Below are 19,640 nucleotides of genomic sequence, written 5' to 3'. Positions count from 1 at the left end.
AACTTAAATAGGGTCCGATAAACTCCATAGTAGCATAAGATAGATGTATATATGAAATAGTCAAATGAAACAGACATTCTTCCTACATATGATGAGGTACAACCGTTAGAGATTGCAAAAAACAATTTAGTTTCCACTTGTTGAATCCTTAAACCTAGGTGCTGTGTCTTTTACTCAGCAATCAAAATAAGTATATACAACAACTCAACTCATAAAATAAAATCTCGACATTTAAAAAAAAATATTTACTTCTTCTATTCTTACCCGAAGTCTGAACATCCCCATACACACGCCAGCACACACAAAAGGTCATACATCAGAAGCATAAAAACACATGTACAAACTGTTTTTAACAATTTTACCTCACACGCACCAAACACCAAAACCATATAAACGCATGTACATGTCGCGCAGGCACAATCAAAAGAGCCGTACACCAGAACCACATAAACATGTGTACATACTGTTTTAACCACAGTTTTAACTGTTTTAACTATCAAAAAATGACAGTCATGTAACCTGTTTTAAAAGGTCCTGATTCCCATAGTATTCAACCGAGCATTAACAACGACATCATTATATTCGTTTTCCACGTATAACTTTTTACAATCTTTAACCCTAAATGTTGTCAATCACACAAAATAAAAACGCCCAAATTTAACTGGCCCTAATTCCTATATTATATTCAACCCAATATTAAGAACCACATCATGATATTTGTTTTCTACATATAAACATGTACATACTTACTACTTTTAACTCACTCAAATAGTCGTACACCAGAACCACAAACACATGTACATACTGGTTTACCTACAATTATAACTGTTTTTAACTATTTTAACTATGATATATATTACACACTTGTAACATTAACAACCACATCAAGGCACTCGTTTTTTACATACAACTTTGTAAAATCATAAAAAATTGCAATCAATTCAAATCAGAAACAAAAACCCTCAAATTTAACAAAAATAAAATAAAATAAAATCAAATCAATACTTACCCTTATATCCCTAGACAGTGGATGAGAACAAAGCACACCAGTACACGTACGATCAGAAATCGTCAGACTCCCCATCCCGTTCGACAAGTTATCAGAACTCGAGCTACCGTTCATCGTCCCAATCGCCGCCGCCTTAGCCGCCGTAGCGGCGGCCGCTGCCTTACCTCCTCGTTTTGCAGCAGCGGCAGCCTTCTTCTGAAGTGCCTTCTTCTTACTCGCGTCGGACACCATCTGAAACACCAACAACAAAACACACAGTTTCAATACAATCAATCGGAAACCCTAGAAACATAAAAATTTGGATAATCAGTGAATCGGAAACCGTGGAAAGGTGAAATTTGATCAGATCGGGAATTTGAAGATCTAGGGTTTGATTTGGATGGAAAGCAAGTTAAGTCGGTGTGAAGACGACGGGATGAATGAGGGTTTGTTTGAGTTTAAATGAGAAACACCGGTTTACGATATTTTATAGTGGGTGATTGGCTACACGTGTCGTGTTTTTACTTTACTTTCTAATTCTAACTCCAGCCGACGTATCCAAACCGGATTTTTCCAAGTATGTGTGACTTTTAAGATTTGGCGTCGTACCGGTCACCGGAAATGGTTAAATATGATCAAATTGGGAAATGATCGGCTTTACTTTATATAATAAGTTTAAGACTTTAATCAGTTAAGTTAGGTGTGGGTTTACATTTTAATAGTATTATTATTGTGGCATTATATTAGTGGTTTTAAGGGTGGTTAGAAGGATGTAAAGTTCTTTGTTGGGATTATGTAGAATTATTTGGAAAGTTATGAAGATTTTTTCGCAAGGGTCTAGAATGAGAATGAGGTATCTACCGGGTGGTTTTATATGTCGGGTGACAATTATACTTTTTGTGTGACATATGTTATTATAAATGTATGTATAAACTAGTATTGTTATCGGTGCGTTGCGACGGTGTATTTTATGCAAATAACATTAGCATAAAAAAGTTTGATGTAAAACAAATAAATCATAATCTCTAACAAAGTTATAAATAAAATGCATTCATTTGTATTATAAATTTGTATTGAAAATTTCTTTAATGCAAGGACTTGCAAACATATTCGTTAATAATTTACTAAAAGTCCCATTAATTGATCAAAAATTAAGCAACAAAATGTTTCAACAAATGCTAGTAGGTGTGTCCACGCGTTGCGGCGGGGACCCAATGGGAATACAATAGGTATGAGTTTGCTTTGCAGTGCGGAGGCGATGCAACAAAGATTCAATCAGTAACTGTTTAGCACATCGTGGAGGGTCGAGATGGACATTTGATCGGGCTTGGTTAGACTCTTGGGCCATTTAAATGAATAAATTATTAATATTAATATAATCAAGCTATAACAATACCGGAGGCATGTTTGGAATCCGGTATATCCTATTCAACCGACCAGTACGACCGGTTTTAAAACATACTTATAGTGTAGTGGGTTCATGCAAAACCTTGGTCACAATTTAATAAGATAGGGTCCTTCTAAACGCCTAGGCCACACCTCACCTCATTCACCTAGATGCGTGTTTTGTGCCCTTTTGATAAGAAAGCTATCATCAAAACTTTTCTTACCCAAATGGTTTCTTTAGTTAAAACAATAAAGGCCTTATTTCTAAAAAAACCAGTTAAAAATAATACCATAACGAGAAACATGTATATATAGAAAAAATGCAGTACAATTGTTACATTATCTTCAAACAATAACACAGCTAACCGCTTAATGCTTTGTTTCTTGTTAAGTTTTGTTAATTAAATTGTGTATCACTCCAAGTAAGATCATGAAAACACAAATTATTTAGTTTATATATTGAATAAAGTTAGATTAAATAAACACAAATTACCGTAACACAAACACGGACACAAACATATAATCTAGCATGTATATTTATTATATGAACCTCCACGTCTGATAATTATATTAAAATGAAGGTTTGTAAGCCAAAATTTATGATAAAAATGCTACCTGATCCAAGGCTTTTATGGCTTCATGTCTTGACATCTCAGAAATCTTACTGGTATTGAATGAGTTTTATGCAAACAATTTAATTGTTGAAATTCATGATTTACTTCTTTCCAAAGAGTCGATTTGGTCCATCATGAGACTTAATTAAACAAATCATGTTTAAATATTTATAAAAATGTCTCTATTCATTTGTTTAAAAAAAACTTGTTGATTAACCCTGTTTAAGGTATTATAAAGCAAATTTTGTTGGTTATTGTATGCCAAATTGTCAATATCCTCATGAAACAAATCATGTTCTAAAGATTAATCACTTTAATATTAAAAAAAACAACAAAATAGATTCTCATATATTAAAAGTAGTAAATCGACATTGAAAATTTTTGAATATTTACCTTCACAAAATTAAGTTTTGGAAGACCTAAAGGAAATTATTTTTCATATTTTTGTAATGCAAATGAGTTTTGAGAAACCTTTTCACACTGAAACATGTTCTGATAACATGTTCTGCTGTAAATTGGCCTTTAGTGCGTCACATTAAGTTCAATACTAAGTAGTAGCTCTGCCTGAGAGTAAAAGTAGCGAATGAACATATCCCCCAAACAATACTTCACACACAACTCGTTCTCCTAGCAAAATGAGTGATACGATCCGGTTATTGATGCGAACGAATCATCGCATGAGCCGATTCGAAATGAGCCCGTTGCGGGTCGGCTCATGCGGTGGTTCGTTCGTATCAATAACAATAACGGGAATTGATACGCTTTATTCGAGACAACCATAAATCTCCAAGAAAATAAAATAGAAGAAGAGAGATTTCAATATATAAACGATTCTTATTAATTATAAAAAAACTAAACACGTTATATAGGAAATACTTGTACGTGTTCTAAACAAATGCAAAAGCTAACAATTAGGAAATACTTATCCCTTAATGAAATAGAATATCTTGCACCATGCACCAAGTAATAAGTTACTTCAAATAACGACAAGGTGCACGGGTCTTCAAAATAGGCCCGTTGTGTCACACCCGACCAAAGGCGGCGGAACATGCCGAGGTGTAACGATTGTCCATAAGCACATGATACTAATTAAAGTGACAGTATTTAATAAACTCATTTCATTTCACAACATCGAAAATGTCACATAACAATTATTCATAAAATAACCATAAACAAGATATCACAAAATATGGCAAATTTGATATTGTTCATTTTTACTAATATCCTAAGGTCTTTGATGTCGTTTTCTTCACAATCATAAATCAACCAAGATGCAAACTTGCAACATTTCATAAAATAAAGTTTGTCAACACAAAGGTTGGTGAGCAATTCATAAGTTTAATCATATTAGTATATAATAAAGATAGCCACAAAACTTGCATACAAAACGATAAATAAAAATGGTAATTTGGATAAATAGATATTGCTAAAAACATTAGCGACACCTAGCTATAAGGGGATGCCAAATAGTCTAGGATTTTATAGTTATCGTTAATTGCATTACGTTAACGACACCTTGCTAAAAGGGGATGCCAAATAGTCTAGGATTTTATAGTTCCACCAACCAAAAGCGATAAACACATAGGCATATAAGCATAGAACACCAAATCGAGCAATTATTTAGGTAAAGTATACAACTACGTTTGTGGTTTAAGATTCAAATATAAAGTATTTTGTTGAACAAGTATGAAATGTCACCCCCAAAATAAAAGATGGAAAATGGGGTATGAAGTACTCACCTTCAAGTAGTAAACTTGAAAGATGATAATTTGGAGATTTATCGGAACGACGAGTTTAACGCACAATGCCTAAAAAGAAAAGAAATCTTGAATTTAGAAAGGTTGTCTTGAAGGTCTTTAAACAAAATAAATGTTGAGAAATGTAAATAATTAAAGTTCAAGGCTTAAAATGTAACTATTTAAGAATTTATAATAATAACCCTTTAAAAATGTAAGTTTGCTCGAAACCGGGTTAAAGTATCTAACCTTAATATTTACTCAACCTATGTTAGGTAATAAAGTGGGTAAAATGCAAGAATGCAAATCCCTTTGGAATAAAGATACTAAACGGTTTTTTTTTATCGAGTGTTCGGGTTGTCGGTTCGGGTCTTGATAATTGGTCAAACCCAAAGTCAACTTTCCAAAATATTGAATGTTATGCGATAACTTAATAAAATTTAATAAGACTTAACCAAGTATGTAGTTCCATTGTTTTAGAACTAACAACGCACATTAAGCGAGTGTTCGGTTTTGTCGGTCCAAACTTTGTTATGAGATCAAGTTGGATCCAACATTTCCAAGTACTTAAGAAAATATTTAAAAATCAATTTGTAACTATTTTTAAAAAAATATACAAGTCTTGATGGCTAAAAAAAAAAAAACTTGTGTGTCTTAAGCGAGTAAGAATCAGTTTGGTTCGGTTTCCATCTCACAACAAGTTCATAAATGGTTTCCACATGTCCAAACACTAAAGAACTTGTATAATAATGTACAAATAAAAATACTTTAAGTTTTACAACCAAAAGTTAGCAATAAAGTCTTTAAACAAAAGTTCGGTTTTCGGTTCGGATCGTATTTCGGGTTAAGACCGAGGTAAGATTCTACAAACCCATAACCATAGAATTTGTAAAAATGATTTTAGAAACTTAGATCTAACAATAAGTAGGTTTAAACAATTATTTAACAAAACTAGTAACAAAGTTCGGTTTACGGTTAAACCGAAGCATAGACTCTTAAAAACCCATAACCATGGAACTTGTAAACATGACCAACAAACTAAAATAAGCAAGATTAATATGTATGAACAAGTTATATAGATGTATATATATCAAGGACACGAAGTCCTCCATGAAGCCTTGCCTTATGAGGTCCGAAACCTCAGCGACCGGAATCGGAGAAGTAACTACCAAAGGTAAACAAGGGGTGTATATTATATATATGTTGCACAACCATAAACAAGTATTAATAAGGCTACATAAACTAATTAAGATGAAAGACTAAAACCTTCAAGAACACTTAAGAAGATAACTTTGAATCTTTGATGTTTGAGAAAGTTTTTTTTTTTGGGAGTTGTAGCAAGGGAAAATGAAGAGGAAAGGTGGTGTATATATAGGGTAATGTTGGTGGTCAAATATGGGTGTGAGAGACACAAGAGTTTTCATGCAAAATGGATCAAGACAAAAACACAAAACAACAAAAATAAATAATAAATAAATAAATAAATAAAAATAAAAATAAAAATAAGATGTTTTCAAGACCCAACAAGTGTGAAACAATATTGTAACATAAATCCATCATTTTGATTATAACATAAGCTTCGGTTTACAAATCGGGTCGGTTTACATAATAAACAAATACAAAAACGAATACAAACAAGACCCGAAATTGACGAATGTCACACGTTACGGGTCGGCTCATGTTATGATTCGTTCGTCTCAATAGCCAGATCGTATTAGTGAGCCTAAAACAATAGTTGGTTTCATATTTACGCCAAGTGAGTCCGAACTCAAAGTGACTCAACACTGGGAGTGCTTGAGAATGATTTACGCCAAGTGAGTCCGAACTCAAAGTGACTCAACACTAGGAATGCTTGAGAATGAGAACAAGCTTGATCATGTCTTTCCACCGTATGCATGAATTCAAATATAAGAAAAGTATATGGTGTGTGGAGCCTTCACCAGTTCACCTTCAACAAATTTTTCAATAAAATAACCCCTTTTAGCTATTCTACTTTAACACATTTGATATTAAATTTGACCTGAATCGATGCATCTGAGTGCAAAGAACAATAAAAGATATACCTGAAGTAGACCAAAAAAAAGTACATAAAACCAAGGTTGCAAATAAAATTCGTTCTCAACGTCATCTTCTAAATTATCAATTGCACCATGTTCATTTTCATGCTTAAAAAGAGAACTTAATACTGTTATGGAAAAAAAATAACAAATATGCAGAGTAACATACAACGTAGGTCAAAAACAAAGCATAAAATATATTAAACTTATAAAGGTAGGGCATGGTAATTCAAATTCGCTAGTAAAACTATCTATTTTGAGAATCCTTCATTTCATATAAAGATTAATAATTATATAAAATCAAATAGCAACTTTTTGCTTACTTGATTTGCAAACCGAGAATCCTTTGATGATTTTGTCATGGTAGGTTCTTCAAGCTTTTTAAAATGCGTTCATATGAAAATGTTGAAAAAGCCATCATTCACTAAAAACTGCTGAAACTACACAAAATAACATCATGCTCCAGTTAGTCAAAAGTAAGAGTTAAGACCACAATACTAACCAAACATAAAAACATGATTTCATACAATTGCCACATAGGACTCGAGATGAATAATTCCTTGATTTGCAGCTATTCGCACATCCAAAAACCCGATAGTGTAAACGCGCCCTTATTAACTCAAACAAGTTGCTCTCCAGCCTGCATGATTGAAAAAAGAATGATAACAATAATATACAAGAATGCATAAGTTGCAGTAGATACGAAACAATGTAAAGTTGCTAAAATAACTTTTTATATAAGTTGGAATTCCTGATAAAGCCCTCTCAATTCCAGCTTCACTTCTGGAGGCATCTTCAATACTTATAGGAAACACAGGATTAGCCCAGTCTACATTATGAATCTTCCTCAAAAAGTATAACGTCTGACATACCAAATAGAACAATTAGATCAATTTCAAGCTAATATATACAAATATAACAATGAAAACAGAGATTCACATAATTACCAATTGATTTGCTGATTGCCAAAATTGAAGATTTGAAATTGGAGATTGAGCCGCTTCTTTTGGGGATTTTAAAGGAACATGTCGATAGGTATTAGGTCAAGCACAACTGAAATCGTCAGAAATCCAAATCAGTTGAAAAGAAGCAAAACACGAAGAAATACCCGTAACGAAGATCCATGTCCTCAAACCTTAAAACAACGCAAACCCTAGAATTCGTAGATGTGATTGGGAACTGAAGATGAAGTCTTAAAGTAGGATTTAATTGAAACGGGCCTGAGATTCAATAGTGGGTAGATGAAAAGAGTAAAACATTCAATTAAAGAATATCAAATGAAAGGTCATAACACATTCAATGGTTAAAATCAAACTCAAGCAATGAATATGGTAACGACAAAGCAATGAATGGAATTGAAGGTAGCCGGAGCAATGAATGAAGTCACCCAAAACCAAACTACCGTCGGAGCCCAAGCCGGAGCATTCATTCCAACATTAAATTTAACGGTGTCTTGTGGGAGAGAATGTGAGAGATAGGTTGCCTATATGTATTATAATGTAATATAGATATAGATAATATAGATATTGATTAAGGAATTCCTATATCAAAAATTAGCATGTGCATTGTACAGAAATTTAGTCGGTATCGTTTGTTTTCTTAATGTAATAAAGGGAAACAAAAAGTTAAGTTCTGAGTGCAAATGTTTGTTCTAGAGCAATAAATCAATTATATTTTTGGTGTTGTGCAGATACTTTGAGCAGTTATATGTTGATCCTTACTATTATAGAAATGGAATACCAATTGAATGGACGAGTATTGTAGATATTGAACAGACGGGAAAACCAAGTAACGGAAATATTCTGATGTGAGAGTTAACGGAAATCACCACCGACATTAGTACTCCCCATGGAGAAGATGGTTGCAGGGATAAAAATCTTGTGTATGTAAACGAAAGGCCTCTATTTATAGTATTGCTTACACCGAGTTAAAAAGATGCAACGGTTAAGAAACATTGCGACGATTACACAATTGATTATCAAATATATAAAAAAAGTTGGTTATCAAATAATAAATGGATTTGAAGCGGTGCAACTAAGGTCATGGGGTATACTCTAACCCCCAACATAAATTAAGATGACATAACACTTTAAAGATGGATTAAACCATTCCCCACTTGTGTTAAATTTGTTAAAAATTGGTCATGATTATGCTTTTCACGGGTTAAAAGGCAAATAACAATATATTAAATTAACAATTAATAGGGGTGAGATGGAGTTAAAAGGATTAAACCATCTACTTTGAGTGAGATGAAGTGAAAAAGAGAATAATGAGTGATATGATGCTTATGTAGGATTTAGAGGGGTTAAAGTATACCACATGGCCTAATTAAACAATACAACGGCACCGTTACACTATAAAACATTTATTATGCATAATTATAGTTAAAACTTTTTAAATAAATATGTTTTTTTTTTCGTACGAATGTGGAAAAAAGGGTATGTGTGAGTTCTAAATGTAACAGAGATGATAATTTAAGAAGGAATTAACATACAATTTCTTTTTTATCTTTTTCATGAGAATAAAATATGGATAGTTACTATATGGGCATCATTTTTATATGATAAATATGATGAAAATGTTACTTACAAACAATCATGTGTACAAAATCAATTCTTATCATGTCATAAGCAAAATACCTTATTAGTGAATGAAATATATGATAAACGGCATTACCTATGTGTTTGTAACAAATGTGGGTGATCTGGTTATCGTTGCCAACGATATGGATCCAAATCATATTCATCATCAACCAATGAAGATGAAAGATTGGGGCGAAGATGTTAATTATGCAAATGAAGAGGGCGGTGATACAGAGAAAGCTGAAGGTGGAGTTGCGATTGCACGAAAGATGGGATTTCACGATCACGTAATAACTTAAGTTCTTTAAATGGTTCATTATTGTACCATAGATTGGTATTTAGTGTTTAGTTACAAAAGATTGTAAATTTTCTTTATCATGAGGAAATGGTATTTTTGTTATTTTTAATAACTTAATTTCGTTCTTTCATCTTTTATTATCTACCAAACAATACAAGGTATTATTCATTCGATTTTCACAGAATAACCAAATAGGATAATGGAATATGCTTCATTCTGTTATCAATTATATTCTCTTATTCATTCTATTACCTCCATTATCCGGAATATAAGAAGTAAGAATTTCTCAATATGGTAATTGGTAAGCTATGCCTATAATCATGACACTAGCTGTGCAGTCAATCTCAGTGATATCTCGATTATCGGTCCTCATGTGAAATATCGGTCAGAATATCGGTACCGATAATATCAGCGATATTGACCAATATTGACCGATATTTCACCGATATTCCCGAATCAACATTTTAAGCCTTAATTTTCAACTTTTAGTGTTTAATGTTGGTGTTTCGAGTATTAATCAGTTCCTAATTGTTACAGTTGTTAGTGTTGCAAAAGGTTAATTTGTTAATAGGAGGAGAATATACTGAATTGTTAGTCTTAAAGTGCTATATATATATACATATATATATATATAATCTGCATGATATTAAAATTACCGATATCTTACCGCGATAACCGATATCTCAAATATCGGTCCTCGGCCGATATCCGATATTTTACCGCATTAACTGCTTAGGACACTAGGAGTGAGGATTGCTCAATAATTCAATATGGTAAGTTAGCCTCATCCCTATATTCATGTCACTACGAAATTTTTTTTTTTTTTGTCCAGAACTCACCTAATCTTGAACCGGTAAGGACTTGAGCTCACAGTATTTCTTGGGACGAGCAAACATCATATATTCATATCAATAGACCATGGGCATTGTTTGGTAATTAGATTGAGTTGGTGTTCTTATAGTAATTTCTAGAAAATAATCTTAACTATAGTATCGTTAGCTTAGAATCACATTACACATCGATTAAAACATTATTAGATACGTTAAGTTGTTATACACATAATAACTATGTGATGCATTCTTGTATCTCTGAAAGATTTTAACTACATTGACCAAATAAAGATTTTTAAATGGAATACTGAGTTATAAGCTTTAGTTTATGATCTATAAACAATCAAAATTATCAATTAAGTTATCTGAAGGATAATCCCAAGTGTGGAACTTGAAAATGGATGGTTCAAAATGACCAAATTATCAAATTAGTGGTGTTGATTATATAAGTTAACCTTACGTGAACTAATCCCCTACAAGTTAATTTCAGCCATTAAAATTGGATTTGAATTTGGACTGCTACCTAATAAAAACATGCATGACCTTTTTTAGTAAAAGATGCGACCTTTATTTTATTTTTTTAAATAGCACGGATTAAACGGGTTGAAATTTTGTGAAAATATCACATGGAGGCTAAACTTGTTTTAGATTATCAAAAGATGTTTATACGATATAAACATTTGAAATCGAGTTGGATTTAACTTTGGTTTTGGAACCACATATATCCAAATCATGCTTATGAAGGTCGAGTGTGTAACTTGTACACATCTATAACTATAACTCATATATATATATATATAAAGGATAAAATACAATAATCCTTTATCGTACATTACGTACGCGACACTTCCAACCGTTAGATTTTCAAAACCCAAAATCACAATTACACTCATATGCTCGTCCATCTCCCTCATTCCGTCTCTACCACCAGTCGCCGACATCAGTACACCTCCTTCACCTCCGCTCGCCGGCGCCATCAACACTCTTCGTCACCATCATCGTCGTCAACAACAAACTCATCGGAAAAACGCAAAACTCGTCACATGTTTGTTTAGTTGAATTGAAATTGAAGCCAATTGATCGGTTAATCTTTGAAATCGATTCACTTAATCATCAATTTGAAGCTTCAATCGATCAATTTTGAGTTCTGAATGATGGGTTTTTGACATTGAACGTTTAAAGCTAAAAACGTTTTAGCTGAACGTTTAAAGGTTTAAAGCATATTAACATAACGTATTAGCTTTAAACCTTTAAACGTTCTGTTAATACGTTTTAAACCTTTACACGTTCTAAAGGAATTTCAATGATAAAAGAACGTATAAATGATTTTTAGTTACTTTTTCAACCTAGAATGTATAAATGATTTTTAGTTCTTATTTTTAGTTACGTTTTAAACCTTTTAAGGTTTTTAGAATGTTTTTTTTCATATGATTCTTCCTTATACGTTTTAAACCTTTAAACGTTCTATTAATACATTCTAGGTTTATACATTTTATTTGTGATTCTAGGTCGAAACTCTGCCTTAAATTGTGATTCTTCTTATACGTTTTGATAAAACGTTCTGTTTTATTTGCAGGTAACGAAAATTTTTAGGGTTAGATAATTAACTCAATTAGTTTGATATCGATCTGCAAATTAGTTTAATACTGATTGACGGTTGAATTATATTGATATGGATGGACGTTCAATGAATCAATTGATGAATTAGATCATAGAATTAAATTTAAGTTATTTACAATTATGCCACCGCATGAAATTGAAATCGACGTTCAAAAAGCTCGCGTACCTAATGTACGATAACCGATTATTGTACGTTAACCTTCCCCTATATATATATATATATATATATATATATATATATATATATATATATATATATATATATATATATATTCGAGCCGAGGGTCTCACCGAAAGCAGACTCTCTATTCCTACGAGGTAGAGAAAAGGCTGTCTACATCTTACCCTCCTCAGACCCTACCATAGCTTTGCTATTGGTGGGATATACTGAGTACGATGATGATATATATAGGTGAATTTTAAAGTGTAATCTTCTGTATTGAAATACGACATAAATGATAGAAATGAATCAAATCAAAGCACGCGTTAAATTTTATTGAATTTTGTATCAAGTCATGTGCGTATTTGTGGTACATGGTTAATAATATTTGCACATGGGGTGATGGCGTTAAGAACTAGAAACAAAAACATGTTGGTTAATATGCATGAATCATGGGTCCTCTCAAATCATCAAAATCAAATCACCCCTTTTGCGGGTTACCTGTTCAGCCATATTTTGGATTTGCTGACTTAACGGTACCATCAGCGTTTCAGGTTCGATCAACATTTCAATTTTTACAGTTTGACAGTTTAACAGTTCAAACGATGGTTTGGAGGTTGTAACTAACCATGCGAACCGAACATCATTAGTAACTTTTTAATACAAACTAACGATTTTTAAAATATAAAACGGTTCAAACTAACTTTACAGGTTAGGTTTCTCATTTTCGAAACCATAGTTAAAAAAACATCCATGGGAGACAAGACAACTTATAGCAAAATGAAAACAAGATCATGAAACTCTTAAATTAATTCAGTTTTCTTGACACATTAATTCATTATACATGAACTGCTAAAGAACCACAAATATTAATCAAACTAACCATACATAAAAGTGTTACATTTTTGAGCGGACCTTTGCGATAAGTTCACGTCTGAGAAGTTTCCCTGAAGCGGACTTTGGAACGCTGTTCACAAACGTCACTCGCTTTAATCTTTTAAAAGGTGCAACCTGCAATGCAACGTTTAATTTCCAATCAGAATTCAGAAATGAAATTTGTGCAAAGTAATTATATAGTAATGCGATATTTACCTGCTCAGAAATAAATTTCATGACATCTTCTTCGGTCAGCGAACTGTTTGGAGATTGGACCACAAATGCAATCGGGACCTCGCAAGCTTCAGCATCAGGGTACCTAGTAGAAAGATTAATGCGGTTTTAATGATTATGAACTGGATTTAAACAGTAAAATTTCGGGGAGTGAATTTATGACAGGACACAATATTCCCGGTTTTGAGTTAGATTCAGGTCAAACCTGCGAACCCATTTAGCTAAACGAGTTGGATTCTGGTTGTCTTGGCGAGTTCGCGAGTTGACCCATTTAACCTATTTATTTAAAAGAAAAAAAATATAATGTGTTTTATGTCATAACTTGGTTGAGTATTCTCTGCCAAAGTTTTGAAAATTTAAACAGAAATTGACCTTAACTTTTATAATCTAAACGAATTTGTTTCGTATACGTTCATATTTCTCTGTGGTATTATAGAGTACTGATATGTACATAAAAGAATCAAGTTAAACGGGTCGTATTCATGTCAACCGGCGAATATGCATGTTGTGTTTGGGTTCATGTGTCCAACTCGATTTTTGGGTTCATGTCGTGTTCGGGTTTGTGCAAATAATTGGGTAGCAAGTTTGAAAAAGATTATATTATTATGGCTTACGGGATTACTGCAGCATCCAATATTTCAGAATGTGAAAGCAAAAGTGCTTCAAGCTCTGCTGGTGCAACCTGAAAATTATGAGCATAGAGTAAACATTAAGAACTGTTTTAATCTTTTTTTTTTTTTTTTTCATTTTGAAATTCGATAGGTTATTGTTGTGTTAAATCTGATTAAAAAAACTATACTGCTACAACAATAATATCTACATTGAAAGAAAAATGATTTATTTATCTGCATGAACAAAAATAGAATCTTTATCTGCATGAACATAGCATGTTTTACCTGAAAACCTTTGTACTTAATGAGTTCTTTGATTCGATCAACAACAAAAATTTGACCCTCGTCATCAAAATATCCAAGATCCCCGGTATGCACGAAGCCCTGCTTATCTATTGTAAGCTTTGTAGCTTGAGGATTGTTGTAATAACCTGAAAATGGATAAAACATAAAACCTCTTAAATCGTTGTATTCCAAAAATAAGATTATTACTAAAATAATATAATTTCGGTATTCACAAAAATTATCTACAAAAATAGTAAACATTGTGGAAAACAAGTGTTTTGGGTCGGTCCGGCCCTTAATGAACAAAAATGACCCGTTTTGACTTTTTATCCAACCGGCACATTTTGACAACCGACACGTGTTAGTGTTGATAATAAAAGGAGCATACCTTGCATCATGTTGGCTCCTCGGACCCATATTTCACCCATCTGATTAGGAGGAAGAGGCTTACCGCTATCTACACTAACTATTTGGGCCTCAACTCCAGGGATAAGCCTTCCGGCTGAGCCCGAGTGCCGCGGTCCAATTATTGGGCTTTCGACTGAAATGACCCCGGTCGTTTCAGTCATACCATATCCCTGTTATACACACGATTATTATATTTTGTAAGATTAAGAAAGGGGGTAGAAAATATATAACAAAACCATATGAATGTAAACAATTATACTCATTGTAATAAGATCATGAAGACTTGAATGATGTATGGTGTCTTGTTTTCCTCACATATTTTCAAGATTCTAAAAAGCAACAATAATAACAAGATCAAAGCAAAATGATGTTCAAAATGGTGTTCGGTAGTTGAAGAGCTATTGGGCAGTTGGGCCCGTCCATAAGCGGTTGGGCCCAATCACTGCCGTATAAAATGGGACTTAACAACACTAGAAAGGGGTTCCTTCTTTTATCCAAATTACTAGCTAGTGGTGTAAACAAGCCAAACCGCTCATAAGATACTCGAGACCAGCTTGCTAAAAGCTCAAATTCAGCCTAGCTTAGTAGCTTAAATGGGATATAGACTGCTCAAGGCTAAAAATAAGCATGTTTTATAAACAAGCCCGACCTCAAGCTTCACTTATTGAGCTCTAGTATACTTGCAAGCCAAAACAAGCCTATTATTTATATCTTGATTTAATATATCAAACATATATCTAAATAATAATATTTATAAAATAAAATATATTTAATTAATAATTATTATTTTTATACATAAAAATTATAATTAACAACACAAATAAAATTTATTATAAAGGTCTATAAATAAACTAAAAAGTAATAAAAGAGCCGAACCCGAGCTAAAACTACTTACAAACCAGGCTCAAGCTTTAAAATTATAGCTCGAAACAAGTCGAGCTCAAGCGTAGACTTGGCTAGCTTACATAATAACACCAGTACTACTACTTCTACACACACACACATCAATGAAGACATGCAAATTGGAATACCAAATTAATGTTGATCCAAAAGAACATAAAAGTATAAAACAATCACAAAAATAACCAAATAGGCAAGTAGCCATGTGCACATATGCATTTGCAGTAAACAAACAATACCAAGATAGATCTGCATCATTGAATTCATAAATGCATAAACACACCATTTAAAGTTAAAAAATTTCCAACAAACAAAACTGTAAATAAGATCATGAAGTTTACCTGAAGAACCGCAACATGAGGCAGTCTCTTACCACACTCCTCCATCAACTCCTTCCCCAAAGGCGCAGCACCGGACCCGATCTGCCTCAACGACGACAAGTCAAACTTGTTGACCACATCCTGCTTAGTCAAAGCAAGAAACACAGGTGGCACAACCCATAAATGTGTGACTCTATACTTCTCAATATTCTTCAACATCCCACCAAAATCAAACTTCCTCATTGACACAACAGTATTCCCTTCTTGTAACTGCCCATACAAAATAACCCCAAATCCAAATATATGAAACATTGGCAGAAAACACAAGTACACATGATCTTTCTCACCCATTAACCTCTGATCAGAAGTCAACATTTGCGAAACCGCGATAAAATTCATATGACTCAAAACCACACCTTTACTAACACCAGTTGTCCCAGATGAATACAACAAGCATGCAGTATCATCACCTCTAATCGAAACATTAGGCAATTCCGAAACCGACCCAGATTTCAAAATCAAATCTTTATACCCAAAACACCCTTTAATTGAACTCTCTGATCCCAAAAACATAACGGGTAGACCAAAGTTTGCAACTTTATCATACAAATCTTCAACAGTAACAATCAATTTGGGTTTGGAGTCTTTAATTTGCTTAGATATCTCTTGAACAGTGTACTGTGGATTAACGGTGGTGACGATGGCGCCAAGGGCGATAACTGAGTACGCGCAAACCGGGTATTGGATTGAATTGGGTGCGAAGATGAGTACGACGTCGTTTTTGGTGATACCCAATTGGGTGCTTAAGGCGTGTGAGAGTTTAGCGACGGTGGTTTTGAAGTCGGAGAAAGTGAGTGATTCGCCGGAATCGGAGTCGAATAAGGCGGGTTTGTTTGGGTAAGATGAGACGTTGCGGAACAGGAAGGAGACCATTGATGTGGGTTTTGGCGGGATGGTTAACAGTGGCCGGAGTGATCGGAATATTCCGTCACGGCCGTACCCGGATTTCTCCATGGACTGTGGTGGTGGTGTAGAAGATGAGAACTTGGAAGTAATGATTTTGGTTTGAATGGAAGTTATTATTATATTAGGATGAGGGGTGTGGGGCGCTAACCTGGGCGCGAGAGCCCCTCCGCTCGCGCCTCCAGGCGCTAACCCCACACCACCGGGGCGCGAACGGGGCGCGAGCGCGAGCCCCCAGGCAGGCGTGAGTGTGGTCGCGGGAGAAGAGAGAGAAAGAGCCGTTGAGCTCGCCCAAAAGAGCCGTTGGAGCTCCGAATTTTTTTAAAAAAAAACCTTAAAACCTCTGTATAATACCCGAAATTACTCTCATTTCAACCATATCAAAACACAATTTCACCTTACAAACTCTTATATAATATCCCAAACTCCTATATAATACCAAAAAATGTCTGGAAATTGGTACCCAAACCTAGATTCAGATTATATTGACGACGATTTATGGTCGTCACCAGACCAACCGATGTTTTATTCGGGGCCGCAAGAAACATCCGGCTTTCAACCATCCAACATACAACCGTCTCATAACTTTGTTGTTCCAGAGACACAAGAATCACACGGTGATGCTACGGGAGCAAGAAGACGCGTCCACCGGAAAAAACAACTTGTAACGGACGGGCCGGGACCGGCTTCGACTCCGAGGACGAAACGGAAAACCACTCCGTGGTCATCGGATGAGAAGGAAGCCTTGTGTCGGGCTTGGATAGTCATTTCTGAGGATCGGCGTTGCGGTAATTGTTTTAACGTTTTTAAAAATGATTTTTAATAAAAAAGTTAAATAAAAAAATTAACTGGAAATCTAATTTAATTATTCATTTTGCAGCCGACTACCAAAAAAGCAAGGTTTTTTGGACAAAGGTTAGGGAGACGTTCTATACGCTCGTTGGGAGTACAGAGCGAAACGCCGATATGATTTCGGGTCGGTGGTCCGAAATCAGAAAATTTGTCGGCTTGTTTACTAATATTTTCAACAGGAACGCCGGTCGTATGAGACCAAGTGGCAGTGATGATTTGGCGGTTTACAATTTCACTGTCGAAGAGTGGAAGCAGGAGTGTTTGCGGAGGTATGGGATGGTGAAGACGTGGGACGATTTAAAGTTGTGGGAGAGGTTGAAAAGGTGTTCCAAGTGGGTTGAGCTGGTGGCGCCGGACCTTGATGCGGAAGTAGGGCCGAAACGGACTAAAACTAGTTCGTCTGGAGCGTATAGCACTTCCGCCGGGTCGGATTGCCGCGTTGGATTCGACCTAAACATTGCGGGGGAGGAAACGTCTTCACCGCCGAGGAGGCGGCCATTGGGAAGGGACGCCAAGGGGAAAAACCGGCCGAGGGGGGAGCCGTAAACATCGTCGATCTTGTTGAATCCCTCAATAAATTCAACAAAACCATGGAGGTGGTCTCTAATGACAAAAAGGAAAAAAGTCGAATGAGAGATTTGGACTTCCTTACAAGAGACTTCAGTAACCTAAATCCGGTCGATCAAATGCTGATGGAAAAGCAAAAGGAACGTATCCGAAAGAGGTTGATCGAAGAAGACCAAGCCGAAGAATAACAATAATGTTTTTTTAGTACTTTAATTTTTATTTTATTTTTAGATATTAATGTGTTTTTTTTAATGTGTGTTTTTTTTAATAATTTATGAGTTTTTTTAATAATACGTTTTTTGAATATATTTATAAAAAAATAAAAAAAAAATCCGCTGGAGCCCCTGCTGGAGCCCCTCCACACCAGGGCCAGGGGCTCCAACGGGGGCTCCAACACCCCCTTTATCCAGTTTCTCTCTCTGCCATACGTCACAATATTATTGGCTGGAGCCCCCACTCGCGCCCCCATTAGAGCCCCCCACACCCCTCAGCCTTATATGATTATGGCTTTATGAGCGTTGAATAGTATTTATTTACGTCGTATTTTAAGGGGATATAAGATGAAGTACAAACTTTTAGGGACTTTTTTAAATTATTTTGTAAAGATATGAATATATTATGGCTTTAGAGGATACCCGACGGTGACTCTTTAGGTGTTTTGGAGTGAGAGGCAGGAGAAAGTAGCGAAGAGTAAACAGGTACGGGTACTGAATCGATACCAGCGCTGTCATATTAATTTGGTATCGACTTTTTTATGTTTTGTGATCAATATTGTATCGGTACTGGTATTTTCTAAATATTTGCCTTTGTTACCGGTATCAATATTTTAGGAAAATAGAAATCGAGAATTTCGATAGCAGCACCGGTCAATACCAGTTTGATACCGAGCTCATCCCTAGGCGAAAGTGATATGGAAAACATAGAGGGTGAGAAAGTATAATGTCTCTGGTGTGATTTTAACTACAAAATTGAAAAACATTGATGCCAATGTTACGTAGGTATGGGGCTCTCAATAACTTTTCTATAATAAACTCGTAATGGCTTAACTAACAATAAAATTTTTACTTAATATGTAAAGTGCTTAACGCCTTCTCGCTAGTTTTAGAGTCAATGCACTAACATTTGTTATTATTAGTATGTCTTTACCGATTTATGTTGTGCATGTTATTTCGAACTTGTAGTTATAACTTTGTATAAATATATAGATCGAATGATATAGCTTTAGACGTTTAGTCTAATTTGTAACTTTAAACCTTGATAAAATATTTGTTTTGATATAACATTATGGCGTTTGGTGTTGCATGCTTTGGACTAATAGGTTCAAACACTCTCATTGAGCTCTCCAGGAAAGTA

At 34.5% G+C, this 19,640-nt stretch overlaps 2 protein-coding genes across 2 annotated transcripts in view; both read right to left on the bottom strand.

Moving 5' to 3' along the window:
* LOC143537141 (ABC transporter F family member 1-like) overlaps positions 1-1,240 on the bottom strand; it is a 32,264-nt gene extending 31,024 nt beyond the window's left edge. The window contains exon 1 of the mRNA XM_077030972.1: positions 1,010-1,240. Within this exon, the coding sequence (XP_076887087.1) occupies positions 1,010-1,240 (231 nt within the window). The remainder of the gene's footprint in view (positions 1-1,009) is intronic.
* Positions 1,241-13,160: 11,920 nt separating this feature from the next.
* Positions 13,161-16,924, bottom strand: LOC143537107 (4-coumarate--CoA ligase-like 7). Its single transcript, XM_077030946.1, has 6 exons — positions 15,927-16,924; positions 14,666-14,855; positions 14,278-14,423; positions 13,996-14,063; positions 13,364-13,466; positions 13,161-13,282 (listed from the first exon to the last, which is right to left on the bottom strand). Exons 1-6 carry the CDS (start codon positions 16,917-16,919, stop codon positions 13,169-13,171), a joined length of 1,614 nt encoding a protein of 537 aa, XP_076887061.1. The 5' UTR covers positions 16,920-16,924; the 3' UTR covers positions 13,161-13,168.
* Positions 16,925-19,640: the final 2,716 nt, after the last annotated feature.

This window comes from Bidens hawaiensis, unplaced genomic scaffold (assembly GCF_021521415.1).
Source record: "Bidens hawaiensis isolate Kalapana, Puna unplaced genomic scaffold, B.hawaiensis_p1.1 tig00011081_1, whole genome shotgun sequence".
NCBI lineage: Eukaryota > Viridiplantae > Streptophyta > Magnoliopsida > Asterales > Asteraceae > Bidens > Bidens hawaiensis.
Note: the sequence above shows the minus strand (reverse complement) of the source record. Positions and strands in the feature narration are given on the sequence as shown.

Bases quoted from the DNA above. Each gene is read 5' to 3' on its own strand.
- LOC143537107 (XM_077030946.1), bottom strand. From the start codon at position 16,919: ATGGAGAAATCCGGGTACGGCCGTGACGGAATATTCCGATCACTCCGG. The intron at 14,064-14,277 runs GTAAAACATGCT...CATAATTTTCAG, and splicing joins TTAAGTACAAAGGTTTTCAG to GTTGCACCAGCAGAGCTTGA. The intron at 13,283-13,363 runs GTAAATATCGCA...GTTGCATTGCAG, and splicing joins TGAAATTTATTTCTGAGCAG to GTTGCACCTTTTAAAAGATT.